The sequence below is a fragment of the Pholcus phalangioides genome, unplaced genomic scaffold (assembly GCF_987345545.1).
Source record: "Pholcus phalangioides strain wild (caught in Gottingen) unplaced genomic scaffold, Ppha-v1.0 ptg000007l_1, whole genome shotgun sequence".
In the NCBI taxonomy this organism is placed as follows: Eukaryota; Metazoa; Arthropoda; class Arachnida; order Araneae; family Pholcidae; genus Pholcus; species Pholcus phalangioides.
The window spans coordinates 41,288,494-41,305,762 of record NW_028301600.1 but is presented as its reverse complement, the minus strand read 5'-3'; the positions used below and the strand labels follow the sequence as shown (position 1 = coordinate 41,305,762).

General features: G+C 34.4%; 1 protein-coding gene across 1 annotated transcript in view; it reads right to left on the bottom strand.

Moving 5' to 3' along the window:
• LOC149085298 (uncharacterized) overlaps positions 1-16,798 on the bottom strand; it is a 160,689-nt gene extending 143,891 nt beyond the window's left edge. The window contains exon 1 of the mRNA XM_089233236.1: positions 16,287-16,798. Coding sequence (XP_089089362.1) covers positions 16,287-16,364 — 78 coding nt within the window. The 5' untranslated portion in view covers positions 16,365-16,798. The remainder of the gene's footprint in view (positions 1-16,286) is intronic.
• Positions 16,799-17,269: the final 471 nt, after the last annotated feature.

Genomic DNA, 17,269 nt, shown 5'->3' with positions numbered 1-17,269 from the left:
CTGTCGAACTTGGTGATTAATGCAAGCGAAGAAAATAACAGTATTTTCTTGAGTAATGGAACAAACCAGGAGCACAAGCTGCATCAAATACACAAACCAGATATTTAGTTGTTTCTTGTTTTTTTACTTGCTTATTCTGTATTTGTTGCTTTTCTTCTTCTTCTTTTTTTTTTAATTTGAACTCTGAGAATTTCTGTAATATTTCACCAGCGTCAGATGAAAGAAAAGACAGTTCGTCTTTCAGAGAACGTTTCCTGTACAAAACAATGATTAACTGTTTGCGACGCATAACTTGGGCAAATGCTATATTTCATTCTAAAACGCTGCATTCTCTGTCTCTGCCACGGTGTTCCTTTTACCTAAACTTTTCCTACTGGGGCTTTTCCTAGATTCCAAACAAAACAAATAATAGTTCCGTGACTTATGTTTTGTTTTTCAATAATTTGTTCAATACCGGTTGCATTTTTTATTTTGAGATTTGGAGTACGGCTATTACAGGTTTCATGAAAATAAATATACAGTGTATTTTTAAGAAATATTTTCATAGCAAATACGTATAGTATTATAGTTTCGGATAATAGATCCTGCTTAACACTTCTTCTACTTCTTTTTACAATACTTATACTGAGAAAATCATGAACGTTCACCCCGATAAAAACGCATTGAAAATTTTTTTTTTTTTAAAAAGGAAAACATACTTTTCGGAAATTTCAGTTGTTGTTATAACGAAGGTGTTCTGAATGTTATTCATAAATAATTCGCTATATATATTTTTTGTATCTTTAACATCAACTCTTTAACTTTCACTTGCGAATTAACCGTAATAGTAAGATTCTCATTATAAGTCATACTCTTACCGTACTGTATTTCTTAAAAATCACAATTGAATCGTCAGTTTTAAAAAGGAAATAAGTCCAGAAATCAAGTTTTTGAGAGATCGAAAAAAACTGTATGTGTGTGAGTGGTACATTAATTGCTTAAACCTTACGCTTTATCAAAGTCCCACATCTGCCTCTAAGGATTTGTATTTGTCTTATTCTTACCACTTACGTATAGGGCAAAGCTTGGAGATACTTTTAGAGTACAAAAAGTAATTTGGACATTTTTGATCATTGTACTTCACAATTCAATTGTTTCGGCATGTTTAATGTATGACTCCGAAGCTCCACCTAATTTTCTATATACACAAAGTTCATTTATGGATTCCTAACTGTAAAATATGTATGGTGTATGTAAGTTGTATGAGTTTCATTCTGATTCGACATGAACTGTTTGATATTTTCCCGGCTTTTCATAAATTTATTTAAATAAAAGATAAGATGTGATACTAGTTATATATATATATATATATATATATATATAGTAAGCTTGCAGGACAAAACAGATGAGAATTTGAATAGCGTCCGGTCTAGCACGCTCGCGTATTGATATTGACGAGTGGACCAATAAGCGCTGTTGCGAGTGGGTTTGAAGCTTATATTGGATGTATAAACACCCGACACGAATTGGGCGTGAATGGAGCCGAGCCGCTGAATTCGGCCTAAATCATCTTGTATAAATAGGAGCAACTACTCGTGAAAATAATGATTACACTTATGTATATTAAAGCATAATCCAGTCACGGTTTATTTTCTAGTTCCTTCGGAAAATAACTGAACCCATCAGCCAATCCGAAAGAGTGAATCCCAAGTTGTGTGACATTTAAACTAGGAAGCAAATGTTATCGCTTATAATAATACCTTTCGTGTGAGTGAAATCATAACAATCGAAATGTACAAGATGATTATAATTCAAGTTTCGATTTCAAAATGTAAAAGTGGTTCTGCAATAAGAACCACTAGTCAGAATGATTTGAAATTTTGTGGGGACGTCTATAAATCAATGAAATTTCGTTTGGTAAGAAATAAAATATTATTTTGGGTGTGAAAATGTGCTACTGTGGGAATATGTATCATAAATATTAACTACTTATTATGACACCTACATAAATGCTTATTAACCAACCCTCTATGGTCCACACCCATAAAAATGTATTGAATTTTTTTTTACAAAAACGGATGTAAATTAGTGATTTTAGCATATTTTTAATTGAAACAACACAGCAATTTAATTAGAGTGAATTTATTAATTGTTATCTACAAATAGATATAATCTTGCTTATCAAATTTGAATAATTTTTACTTCGAATTTCATTTCCAATCCCCTCAATTTGGTGCGTTTTTATGAATCTTTAAACACGTAAAATTCTTCAGCAGCTTTAAAAAATAACACCGACAAGGCATGAACTTTTTCCTAGATTAGAAAGTATTGCACTTATGTATCCATGTTTTGTATTGAAATGACTTTAAAAAATTTACTTTCTAAAATAGAAAAAAATTTTGAAAAGAAATCTGTATAATGGGTTTTTTTATCATTTATTGCCATGTATATCCAAATATACACGGGAACACAAAGCGTTAATTTTATTTTGCTTTCAACCGTAATCTAGCACCAACAGTGGAAATTTTTTAACAATTTTTTTATGCACTATCAAAATTCCATTGTCATAGTTTACTAGAATGTTCGAATTATTGTCTAATGATTTTTATTTCAGGACATTTCGAAATCAAACCTTTAATTACAACCCAACCGTATGTGAATATCTTTGCTTAAAATAACAGTATTGCAAGCTCAATGTAGCGTAGATGGAATATTTATTCGAATTCTAAAATATTGTGCATAGAGTATAATATGTGTTTATATTTCTTAACGTCTTTAAACCTCAGCCAAAACTAACCATTAAAAAAAATTCGATTGATTTGTGTTTATTGTGTCAAAATTCCCTTTAAAAAGAAAGAAAATAGTAATTAATTAATTAATTTGGGTCAATATCTTTTTTTGGAACATTCGAGTTAGGTACCCTTACACATACCTCAAGTCTTAACTTGAAAAAATAATCATTGAAACCACATAAAACCATCAAAAACCGTTTGAAATGAAAATACACACGTGTACCTCTGGAGCGAAGAGGTTGACCTCGAGTTATTCATAAAAATCGGTCTGATGTTAGAAATTCGATAATAATTGTACTAAGGGAACAAGTGTAAAACTGTTTGCTCTGAAATTTTAGTGTTTAAAGTCAGTCGCAATATAAATAAATAAAATAAATAATGAAAAAAAAAGTCGATATGGAAAACTTCTTGTTGGTCGCTCGTGCGTTTCGCTGACCAACGAAAGTTTTTCCTTTCGTTCAGTTCTAGTTTTTATTTACGTTAAAACAGAACGTGCCTCAAGCATTCTAGAAGTTTCGGACGAAAAGCACGTATTGAACGTGAGCTTTAGCGGCCCATAACACATAGAACACCGCAAGCTACTTTTTTTACTTTTTTTCTCCTGTTTTCCTGAAATAATTGAATTAAGGTTTCGTGTTTTGGAATGCCTCTCGTGCTAAAAAAAAAAGCTAAGGTGGGATAAGTCAGGTACCATTAGACTGGAATTTTCCTTCGCAAAAGTAATTGAAAGTCTCGCTTTTGTTCCAATTATCTCGCATCTAAGCCCAAGTCAGTCAAATTTAAAAGTTCTGTTTCAACCTCCACAATAAAGAGACGCAATGTTCTCTGTCATTAGACTTAACCCTGTTTGATGACCCGATGAGGTACTTATCAAAAGCCGTACCGTGTATAAGTACCTCTTGAGAAATTTATCTCGAGGTGAGAGGCAGTGTGCTATAACTGCGTTTCTCAACCTTTCTGAATCTAAGGACCGGTAAAATATCTGAGATAATTCGACGGACCTCTAATTTACAGCATGAGAAGCGGGATCATGTGTCCCGTATTTTACGAGACATTCTGTACTTTTGTCCGATTTCATACAATTGTCCCGTTTTTTTCCAACGAAGCTTATTCGAATTAGATAACTTTTATAACATATAAATTATCACTAATATACTCATCTTAGATCTTATATTTCGTCATGTTCAACGTTTTTCACATGAACTACATTTCAGTTCACTGTGAGTCCCAGTAGTTTTTCACTTTACGACTGATTTATAATTTTCAGCTATTTCAGCAACAGTTGGCGATTTTGCAAACGTATGGTAACGTTTTTGGGGATAATTGGCACTGTCCCGTATTTTGCAGTATTTAAGATCATAGTTTCCCGTAATGAAAGTGGTCCGCAGTAATGATGAATTTTTTTTTTCATGAAATACATTTCATTTTATTGCGATTTGCTACTGTCTTTTACTTCCTGACTCTTCAGCAAATTTGTCATAAATTGTATTTTTTGGTTACAATTTACTTCATATTTAATATTGCAATTTCCAGTATTTTCTTCAATTAGATATGGTTATCCTGAGTATGAAGGTCTAATTTTTACTTAAACCACACATTACATCAATAAAAACATTTTTCATTCAGTTAGAATTAATATGATCAAGTCTGCCTGCGGACCACCTGGACCATCGTCGCCGACCATAGATTGAGAAACTCTGTGCTATACGATCGTACTATACATTTCACTCCACACACAGGCTAAATGTTTTCTTTGAAAAAAAACAAATAAAATAATTCTCAAGTCAATTATAAGAGTGAAAGATACCTAAATGGAATTAATCTTTCAACAGAGTCTGGAGGATACGTGAATCATTGCAGTTACTTGGTGCCATGAGATACTTTGATCTATCTAATGAAATATACTCAAGTAAGATACTCTCTGAAAGTAATTCCATGTAGCTAACGCATCCAGAACTTCTTCTAGTCGCATGATATTTCTCTTTAGCTGTCTCTCTTCCTGTGTCTGTTCTTAAAACTTGTATTGTGTGTATAAATGGCACAGTAAAGCACTTGAGCTTTTCCCGCACGCAATACCGGGATCGATTCTTTCCTTAGTGATCTTTTCTGCAGGAAAATATCGAATCTTACCATCATTTTTGAGCAAAGATTCTCTCCCAAGAAGAATTTCTTTGTGGAGACAGACATCAGGGCTTCACAGAATGCACGAAAACTCGGAATTCTCTATTTAATAATTACAAGGATAATAACTTCTTTGATGAGGCTCAATAAGATTTCGATACCATGAGTTGGAGAAGCGACTCATGTTTATCTATTTATTTGTTGTGGGTATTGATACTAGAAAAATTGCAATACTTGCTACTATACACTTACGAGTGCATATACAGGGTGTCCTATAAGTAGACCTTGATCTTATCAACCATTCGTCCTAAAGGTATGGTTCTAGTTTAAACAATGCTCAAAAAATGAGTTCAGAAATAACTTTGTATCAGTTTGAGAGTGAAAACATGATGTTTCATAAGATAAAAAAATCTAAATTCTCATACGATCCCTCTGTCCTCTAACTTCCAATTAGAAATTAGTTGCATTGTCTCTCCAGAGGTCAACAAAAAAAAAGGTCTATGTTTCTAAGTGTGATATTGAATGAGATATTTGAATTCAAAATTATATATAGAGAAAAGTTGGGAAAGAACAGAATAAAATAAGAAAAGGAGAGATGTCCGTTATTTTGTGCTTTTCTTCCCAATCTTTCCCCGCTTTTTGAATTCAAATATCTAAGTGATTATTGCACTTATAAACATGGAATTTTTTGTTGATATGAGGAGAGACATGACAGCAACTTTCTAATTGGAAGTTAAAGGACAGGGGTACCGTATAAAAAAAAAATATTATTTTACGAAACACTGTATTTTCACTCTCAAAACTGGTATAGAGTGATTTCGCAACACGTGAGCATTTAAGCAATTGAGCATTTTCTAAATTAAAGCCATACCGCTGCTACGACGGACGGTTTAAGAGATAAAGGCTAAATTAGAACTTAAGGACTCTCTGTATACTGATAATCATACAGTATATGATACTGAAGGCGCGTACTATTGTTGACAAAATTACGACAGCCAAACTTGTGTTCAGAATGAGGGAATGAATTAGTTGAACCTTTCATCCTGGCAACTCAACGTTTAAAGTTGACAGCCACTAGTGATAGATAAAGACCTCTTCAGAGAAACTGACGTTTTTTAGAAATGTCAATCTTAAACAACATCGAAACGTGTTCTGACAATTGAGCATCTGAAGATGACAAGTAGGCTTCATTTTTGGAAAAATACCCTCTTTCACACTCTCGGCTACTCATTTTTCTATAAACCTATGCTTCCCGAGAGAATTTATTTCTTCGGTATAGGAAAAAAGATCACTCTTCAGAGCCTCTCGCACAGAAATTGTATTCAAAGGGCTAATCTTAAGTTGAACTGGTGGGTATACGACTATATAAACACAGGAAAAATAAGAAACAAGGCTCACACATCATCATGATGGTGATCAATTCGGTAATGAACGTAATTGAAAATACAGACCCATAGTGCAATAGAGAGACTAGATAAATTTACCATAATAATAATAAAAAGTAATCTCACTATAAAACTTCAAAATGTGAACATGGGACATTTGGAATTTTCATCCATTCATTCGCTGCTGAACTAAACGCTTATTCGTGCATCGGCTCATTGCATTAAACCTGCAAAACTATTCACGTCACGTCGTTCATCGCGATGGAAGGTCAACGCTAGAAGTGCATGAAATGGGTTTTAAACGGCCCGCAAAATAATAAAAATAATAAAAAAAAATAACGAAAACGATAGAGAGTACATCGCACCCTTTTTTTTTCTCTCCTATCGGTTTTCCTATGATGCTGTTGAGTTTTTATGCACGGCACGTAACGATCAAAATATATCCGCAATATACATCGATGTCGACGTAACCTTTGTCGCTTAATGGAAAGAAAGTGCTTTCCAATTCCAAGGAATACCTTACAGCAAAATAAATAAATAATAATAATAAAACGGAAACATTCTAGACGCATCTGTTAAATTCCTCTTGGGTAAAGTATCACCAATACTGCCGATGCGTGTTTGTGTTTTTTTTTTTCCTTTGAATAAATATTCAATAGTGTTTATACACGTATTTAGTGAATACACAGATACGATTCACCAATCCTAACGTTCTTATAACGCGTGATGACTGTAATTACATCAGAAAGACTATTACTTTGTGTTTGCGATGAAGAAACCTTATACCTCCATCGTCCTACAACGTCACTTCAAGTTGATAAGCTAGAACCAATCATTACACGATACAGAAGAGTCACGTGAAGGGGTTGAGCTAATAAAATAGCTTGATAATTTTAACTCTTGGGGTACATGCAGCATGACTATTTTTCTTAAATTTGTGTAAATTTTTAAAGAAAACGTATACACGTATTTCAACGTTTTTTGTCTGTTTTGGTAAAAAAAATTCAATAAATGCCTTTTTGGTTATTCGTATAAACATCATAAAACGATCCTGAATATTTCAAGTAGAACCAAGAAAAAAATTTTACCAATTAGAATTAATCAATCCAAGTAATGACTGTAATTAAATCACAATTAGTTAGTGTTATAGTATGAAAGATGTATGAGAAGAAATCTTATACTGCGCCATTCTACTATGTCATCGTAAGTTGATAACCAATCGTGTTATACACGATATGGAAGAGTCACGTGAATGAGTTAAGGCAATAAAATATCTTGATTTTAACTCTCGGTGTACATGCAGCATGACTATTTTCTGGCATTTATAAGATTTTCAAAGAAAATTTAAATACATATTTCACCATTTTTTATCTGTTTCAGTGAAAAATCTCAATAAATGTGTTTTGGTTATTCATGTAAACATCGAAAAATCATCATGAATCTTTCAAGTATTAACCAAACCTCTCTACTGTCCTCACAAAGCGTGATGACTGTAATTACTTCATGATTAGCTAGTGCTTTTCAATAGAAGATACGTGAAAAAAATCGTATACTCTCGTTCTACTACGTCATAATAAATTGATGAGCTGAAACCAATCATTACACGATAAACAAGAGCGACATGAACGGCTTATGCCAATAAAATACCTCAATGTTTTAAAATTCAATGTCTTTCGCAGTTATTCAATTCACATGCACACAAAAAACATCGTAAGTCTTTCAAGTCGAGTCAAGGAAAAAAAATTACAATTTGAGATTTACAATAATAAAGCGTGACGACTGTAATTGCATCGCAATTAGTTAGTATTCTGCAATGGCATATGCATAAAAAGAAATCTTATACAGTCATTTTACTTTGTCTTCGTAAGTTGACAAGCTGGAACCAATCATTGCATGATACGGAGACTCGTGAACGGGATAAGCTGATAAAATACCTTGATTTTCAACTCTTGAGGTACATGTAGCATGAATATATATATTTTTTTAATTCCTGTAATTTCAAGAGAAAATTTAGATATGTATTTCACCATTTTTCACCATTTTCTGTCTCTTTCAGTAATGAAACAATTCAATGAATTGAATAACTCAAAATGTCTTTTCATTATTCATATAAACATCGAAAAACCATCGTGAATCTCTCAAGTATTAACCAATCCTTATGTTTTTATAAAGCGTGATTACCGTAATTACATCACGATTAGTTAATTCTTTGCAATGGAAGATGGGTGGGTAAATAGTCCATTAGATACAGGGTGGGCAAAAAGTCCGTAAAAACTTTAAAAATTCATAAAACCCGGAAAAATAACCGAAACAAAAAACGGTTTGCGCAGGGTTAGCATCGCTAGGTTACGGGAATTTTTTTAAGATAGAAAAAAACAAATTAAAAAACAGCCGATAGGAGGCGCTGGTACGACTTTAGTGGAAATATGCAAATGAGGCAGTTTTAAGAACTTGCGCTCCTAATCCACAACCAATTCACCGTTGTAAACTGTGTATGTGACCTGTTTCACTCTGCCGTTGCTGGATTTGTGACTCGCCTGCAATGTGTTATCCCATGTGGCGGTGGTCATGTGAAAAACACATACTGCTGTAATAAACGATTTGGAGATATTCTATTCGTTATTTGCGTATTTGCGTATCTTTTCTTTGACTACTGGTGGTACTTGTGTACGTCAGTGCCACCTATCGGCTTTTTTTTAGGTTTTTTTTTCTTGTCTTAAAAAAATTCCTATGACCTAGCGATGCTAACCCTACAAACCCTACAAACCGTTTTTTATTTCCGTTATTTTTCAGGTTTTTATGAAGTTATTTAAGTTTCTACGGACTTTTTGCTTACCCGGTATGAAGAAATCTTTTAAAGTCATTTCACTACATCATCGTAAGTTGATAAGCTAGAACCAATCATTGATCGATACGGAAGGGCCACGTGAACGGTGAATAAAACACCTCGATTTCAAACTCTTGAGGTACATGTGGCTTGACTTAATATTTTGAAATTTGTGCAATTTTCAGAGATTTTACATAAATATTTGATCATTTTTTCTCGGTTTTGGTCAAAAAAAGTTGAATAAATGTTTATGGTCATTCATGTAAACACCAAGAACCATTGTGACCTTTTCAAGTCTTTTGTCAAGTTTTTTTTTTTTTAACCAATCCTAATGTTTTTATACAGCGTGATGACTGTAATTACTTTACGATTAGTTTGTGTTTTGCAATGAGAGATGCATAAAGAAATCTTATACAATCATTCTACAACTTGTCTTCTAGCTTGTCATCGTAAGTTGATAAGCTAGAACCATTCATTACACGATACGGAGTCACGTGAACGGGATAAGCCAATAAAATACCTGGATTTTTATCTATTGAGGTACATATAGCATGTCTATTTTTCTGAAATTTGTGCAATTTGCAGAGAAAATTTACATACATATTTCACCATTTTTTATAAAAAAATTCAATAAAAATGCCTTTTGGTTATTCATACAAACATCGAAAAACCATCGTGAATCTTTCAAGTCAAATCAAGAAAAAATAAAATTTTATCTCAGAATAACAGCAAAAAAGTAAACACACGCGCTCACTATACAAACAATAAAAGCAACTAGGGACTTACAAGATTATGGAAAACTGCAATGTTTGGTAACAAAGAAAATTCTCAAAAAAAAAAAAAAGATTTAAAAAAAAAAAAAAAAAAAGTTCATATATATTTTTTTAATATATTTTCTGAATAAATCTCTCTCTCGGAGTACTTTATACTATTTTTTTTTTTCTATATACAGTCCATTTTAAGGAAACGCGTAAGCTTGCTTATAAGTTTCTATACAAGAGAAGAAAAAAAAAGAAAAAGGGCCATATAAGGAAAAGATGACAGTACGCTTCAAGAAGTTCGTGTTTTCTTGAGTGAGAAGAGGAAAAAAAAATCAATTTTATTTCTTCGCGAAATATTTTCTAGATGGAACAAGATGACGACGAGAACTAAGGAAAAAATGGCAAAGATTTTTCACGCCCTTCTCTATGGAATAAATAAATAAATAAGAAGTGTACCCAAAAAAAAATGTAGGAAAAAGCTCCTCGAGTCATTTTATTTTCCTTCGACAAGCTTTATTATTAGGACTCGCTTGTCTGACCGAACTCCTGAATTCCTAATATATATATATATATATAACGATAATAAGAAAAACAGAAGGCATTTATATCTGTAGTCCCAGTTCGAGGGTGACAAATAAAGACAATTGATTTAGTTGGCTTACGATAGACATGAATCGAAAGGAAACTTACTCTTTCGATTATAAATTACTTACATACGTATAATTCGATATTAAACTAGACGAGAGAGAAAACGGATATATATATATTTATTTATTTATTATTTTTTCTGTGTGTCTGATGCAATCGGTTATTTGGGGTCGATACGAAATTTTGATCGTGTTGTATATTACTGCTGAGTTGATGCCGTGCTAACAAGGTTCGAACATATGCAGTGCGTATGACTTGAAAAATTGAAATTCATCAATTATGTATTGATGAAAGTGGCCAAAAAATTAGAAACACCCTGCTACTCACCACTAATACCGTATGGGGCCTCCTCTGGCTTTTATGACAGCGGATATTCTTCTAGGGATGGGCTCTACAAGTTGCTGAAACCTTTGAGGAGGAATATTAGCCCATGCTAACGAACTTGCAGTTCTTAATTCCCTCAGTTTGGAAGTTGGCGTTTCGGAGCTTTTAACAGACCTGTGGGTGTCGCTGTGAAAATTCTACGTTGTTGTAACGTCATCGCACCTCATGTTATGTCGATGTGACGTCACCGCTAGTATTGCATAAAAATGCGGTTGACGACTCGCTCTTCGTTCGGGTCACCATTTTGTACCACCATGGATGTGGCCTCAAGACATTGTTATTTAGAAGCACATGGTAATAACAATTATTAATTTACTCATCTGACTTCATATTTGAAACTACTCCAGATCTCTCGGTAAACTGAACACGATTAATTTATTAAAACATAACTTAAAACATAACTAACAAACTGGTTGACATGTGAAAAAGTATATAACTTAAAACGGATAACGGGGATAATGTAAAATGTTGAATAGAAAAAAGCGAAGAGGTGTCGTCAACTGCATTTTTTTTTATGCAATACTAGCGGTGACGTCACATCGACATAACATAAGGTCCGATGACGTTACAGCAACATAGGATTTTCACAGCGATACCAACAAACCTTTCAACCTCGTCCCACAAATGCTCAGTTGGGTTGAGATCGAGTGACTGAGGGGGCTATTGAAGCAGCTGAAACTCTCTGAATCATGTTCCTCAAACTAATCTGAGACAATCCCAGTCCAGTGGGAGGGTGAATTGTCCTGCTAGAAGTAGCCATCATCATCGGGAAACATTATTGTCATAAACGGGTGCACGTGGTCAGCAACGATGTGAAGGTAGGCACTGGCATTGACGGATGTTTCCACAATGGAAATAAGGGACCAAGAGCATACCAGGAAAATGCTTCCCAGACTGTGATTCCACCACTACCCGCATGAACATTTGAAGCGAAATCAAAGGGACTCTTGTTGGTCGCTAGCTTTTAAAACCAATTCGTTTCAAGATCCGTCTTGTAGAACGTACGAATATGCTTTGCGTTCTAGCTCTTCTGTTGCCGCACACAATGCGTGTCAGTCGCCTGGCACATATTTCGTTCACAAGCAATTTTCATCCACTATTCCGCTTTGAGCTCAAGTTTTTTGGCTTAGCTGCCATTCTTTGGAGACTCCAGATGCTGTTGAACGAGAATAACTAAGGAAGTTAGCGGCTTCATTTCTTCACTCGCAAATTTCGGGCCATTCAAATGTTTGAATATTTGTCTATGTTCATAATGGAACTTTTCAAATTTATACGTCTCCGTCAGTAGTGTGGTTTCGGCACCAGTTTTTGTGTGGCTGTTGGTCTGTTGTTGATCTGTCCGTAGTTAGCTCTAAAGATTCACCCTAGCTCAATCTGATTAGGCCAGTGATCTTCAATCTTTTTTACACTTTCGGACCGGTAAAAATAGTTGGAAATTTTCACACACCGGCGAAAATGAGCCGAATATTTCTCAGACCTCTGTCGGTTAAGGCAAATAAAAATCAATTCTTGAGACGGTATTTTATATTTATTTATTCTAAACTTCTGTAACGGCTACATGAAATAGACGAAATGTTTATTGGACCAGCACAGGTTCGTGGCCCGGTTGTTGAAGACCACTAGATAAGACCATCAGAGAGAGTTCATAATGAAACAAATTTAGAATTATAGACCTCGCAATGATTTACTATTATCGATTATTGTAAATTATAATTAATTTTATTTATAAAGAGAGAAACTGAGAATATCCACTCTTTTCCTCAGTGAAAAACGGGAGAAATCTAGAAATCGTCAACTAACTTACATTGCAAAAGTTTCAAACTCTTTTTCTCATCAGTAATTATTTGATGCCACTTGTGTTATCGTAATAACTCCCAACTTAATGTGTTTTCTTACTAATGTTTTCAGTCCAACTTATTCATTATATATAAAGTGGATTCACGAAGATTGTAGGTTGAAAGAGTGTTGAAGTGCTTTTTTTAAATATATACCACCAAGGAAACAGTTATTTTCCGGATATTATGCTGAGGTGAGCTCGGAAAGAAAAGTCATCGCGTCTCCGCCGGGACTCGAACCCAGGCCTCTTGCATACCGGGCAAGAGGCCTCTACTTCAGCGCCTCACGACACAGTGCGTGAAATTAGGAAGGCAGATTCATGTGTCTCCAGTGGTGTAGATGGTAGCATGCTTGCCCGGTATGCAAGAGGTCTGGGTTCGAGTCCCGGCGGAGACGTGATGACTTTTCTTTCCGAGCTCACCTCAGCATAATATCCGGAAAATAACTGTTTCCTTGATATCTCTGGCTGAGAAAGAAGCCATCTATATCTCTATATACCACCAAGTCTAGAAATATCGCCGTAAGGCAATTTACTAAGGCAATTTGAATCGGGTCTGAATTGTTTCTCTGGTCTAGAACAGACATTCTTAACATTTTGAGTTCCACAGACTATTTGAGCCAATAACATGAAATTCATGCCAATAAAATGAAGGTCACGGACACCTTTACAAAATAATATTCAGTACACATCAATGTAAAAAAATGAGTTAATTGTTTTCTCATCAAAGCTCCCTGATCCCCTGAAATCTCTCCAAGAAACTCCAAGGGGTTCGTGTACCCGTGGTTAGAGAAAACACCTATAAAATAGAAACTTTACGGCATTCACCATGTCAATGGTGTTTTTTTTAGCGATTTTTTTATTTTTATTTTCTGTCGGGGAAAGAAGTGTTTCAAGCAGAGAGATAGAGTTTCTCAAACCGACAAAACTTTCCGCGCGTGCTCTCATCGGTTGCTGTGTATTTAAGTTACTGTAAATTTTCCCAAATGAGATAATATACAATCAAATTCATCTCCAAGGACAGGAATGAGAGAGAAAAAAATACCAACAACCATTGCATCGGCAAGATGGCAAAGTATCGATTTAGAAATCAGAGATTAGAGCGGGTTGAAGTTATCGAGCCAACCATTGCACGATCGGGCAATACTTAATCAAGATTTATTGCTTAAAGCCGATTCCTTACAGCTACAAACGTCAATTCCGGAATCCGAGAAACTGGAGGGTAGCACCCTACTTGTTCATCCATCTGTCAAACATTTCTCCGCAACAGGGGTACATAAGAAGAATTTAGCGGATTAGGGTCCCAAAACACACGACGTTCTAGATATATGAGGCAATGGGAGACTGAATGACTAGATATGAATATTATCGGATTATAGTAGTGCATAGTCTACTCGTATCCGAAAAACTATAGCCTCTTCAAACCTAAGCCAAAACTAACCATAAAAAAAACTTTTTTTGATTTATTTCAGTTTATTGTATGTCAAAATGTCCTTTAAAAAGAAAAAAAATATTGAAAAAATTAATTAGGGTCAATAGCTTTACTAAGATCATTTGCGTTAAGCACCATTATGCATACCCCAAGTCTTGGCTTGAAAAAAGAATCATTAAAACAATTCAAAATCATTAAAAACCGTTAAAAATGAAGGTGCACATATGTGTACCTTCATTGGTAGTGGAAGTGAAGACGACAGACGAACAAACAAAAAATTATAACCTTACCTTTTTCTTTTATAAGTTCTAACAAACTATACGGTATATGAAGCTGTTCCTTTAAAAGTCCTCTAAAACACTGCTCTGATATTAAAATGTCGTATTCCAATCTTTAGATGGATCAAAAAAAGCATCAGATGTATGATTCATGACGTTTATAAATCTATATAGAATCTCTCTCTCATGAAAGCATATTTCCTGTAGCAAAACGAAAACAAACCAATCCATTGTGACTTGAGCTTCAGTTCTAAAGAGGAAGCTCAAGTAAATCCTTTGGACGCTAGAGGAAAGTTAAAAACCTTTTGTTGAACAAGACCCAGAATTCGAAGTTGCTCAATGTTTTCATTCTTTGTATCTATCCGACCAAAAGAACTCGATCGAAATGATTGCAACATACCAAACACAAACAACTACATTCTAGTGAAAATATTTGAAAAAAAAAAAAGCGAGAGACTATCTTTGACCATCTCGAAAAATTTCTTTGGCATGGAATTTCTCATGAAAAAAACCAAGTTACACGGATATAGCAGGAGAATGAAACAGGAGAATATTATTGATTTCCGCGTGTTGTTCACCTTTTTTCGCAAACACAGTACGTGTTATATGTCATTCATTCATTTTTGCCCATTCGTCTAGACAAGCACAAAAGCAAAACTGGGAAATCCATCAATCCCATCATCGAAACGAACCAAAGACCTAGTCTTTTTTCACATTTTCCTTTTAGTCTCCTTCTATAGGAAATAAATCATTCTATACACAATACACGCGTTATTGATGATGCTTATTTCCCGGAAATTTATTGAATCTCTTCGAGTTTCTATCATTGATACATGATTCGTCCATCTATTGATATAAGATCTATCTATCGATAATAAGATCACTCATGCATCTGCCACTAGAATATTTGTGAATTTTTCATGTATGATTCAAACCTGGGCATTAAAATTTTACTTAAAATGTGACTGTAAAGAAAATATTTTCCTGCTAGAATACTTATAAATTAATGATTGATTATCCAATACAAATACGAAAGCTTATTCATGAGGCGTATTTCTCGAAAATTTATTGAATCTCATCGATTTTCTGATAATGATACACGATTCGTCCATCCATTGATATAGGTTTCGATAATAAGATCACTCTTTTATCTGCCGCTAAAATATTTGTGAATTGTTCAGGTATGATATATATGGACATTAATATTTTACTTGAAATATAATTTAAAAAATATATATTTTCCTATTAAAACGCTCATAAATATTAATGATTGATTATCCAAAATAAAAAAAAAATTAAAAACATACGAAGGTTTAATTGATGAGACTTATTTCCTTGAAATTTATTGAATCACTTCGAGTTTCTATTATTGATACACGATTCGATCATTCATTGATATAAGTTCGAATAATCATGCATAAGATCACTGCCACTATTTGTGAATTTTTCAGGTGTGTGGCGTGATTCATACCTGGATAAAATTTTACTTAAAATATAGTTTTAAAGAAAATATTTTCTGATTAGAACATTTACAATTTAATCATTTATTATCCTAAACACACCAATACAAATACGAAGGCCACACGAGGTGGCTGGAAAAAAAATATCCATGAAAATATAGATGTTAAATAAAAATTTAAAAATTCAGCAACCCAAAGAAAAAATTTTTATCAAAAAAACTAGAAACTGTCGGTACATTGCCGATAAGAAATTACGATTGTTATCATAAAAAGTATATTTTTGTTAGGTTTCGTTTTGTTGTCTAAAGAACCAATACTTAAACCATTAAACACTCGATTATAAATATTTATGAATTTAAGCGATAAATTAAAAAAATCGACTGACCTGGGCCATAGATGACCAGCACAAACTCAGAGGCTTGAAAGGCACGCAACAGAAGAGCCCGGAGCACAGCAGACACATGGTGTACGGACTTTTGCAGTGACCACTACAAACGAAGACAGGATCGTGAAAAATGTTTAGTCACATAGAATAAAAGTTTCCTCGTTCGATGTTGCGGACGTCCATCGCCGAATGTCTACATGAAAGCACCATGACTTTTTATTTATTTTTTTCTTCCGACTAAAAAGCAAAAAAAACAAAAAAAAATAATTTAAGAACGAAACTATCGAGAGACAGGACGAGTGAGAGAGTGAGAATATATTCAGCCAATGCACCGCATTATATGAGAAGTACGTCTGAGTGCGTGCTAAGCTCAGTTATGAGTAGTGATTTGTGTCGTGTGTCGTGTCTCTGTTCTCATGCTCTTGTTGTGCCCGGTCCGACGCTGTCAAAGCAAAGTTACCAACTGATAGAGTCTTTGCCCATTTCTCTCGCTAGTTCTATCGAACGCGGACTAAAACACGTAAAAGAGACGATTCTCTCTTTATTTTTGTTGATTTTATTTTTGGTGAGAGTGCCCCTGCGCCCGACGAGAGCGGCCTCTGTTGGACTCCGGGATTAGCCGAATACACTTCGACGTTTCCTGGTTTTCAAGGAACGACTCGCACTCTCATGGTAGGTGCAATGAACGTTTTTTCGCCCAGGTACACCTGCCTCCCGTGCACTATTTATCTACTTTCTTTTCTGATGTGTACTACGGAACGCGTGCGCACATACACACCACATACATGACCGTCTCTCTTCCAGCTTCTTTTTTATTTTCCCGAATACTACTAACCCTTCTTTTCACCTGCGCACACCAACAAACACCACCGAATGTGCGTGTATATAAAAAAAAATACGAAAAGTAAGGTACTAGAAAGGTGCGACGGGCCCCCGTCGATGGTGATTTGTTTTTATTACCGAGCTCGTTTTTGTGTGTTATG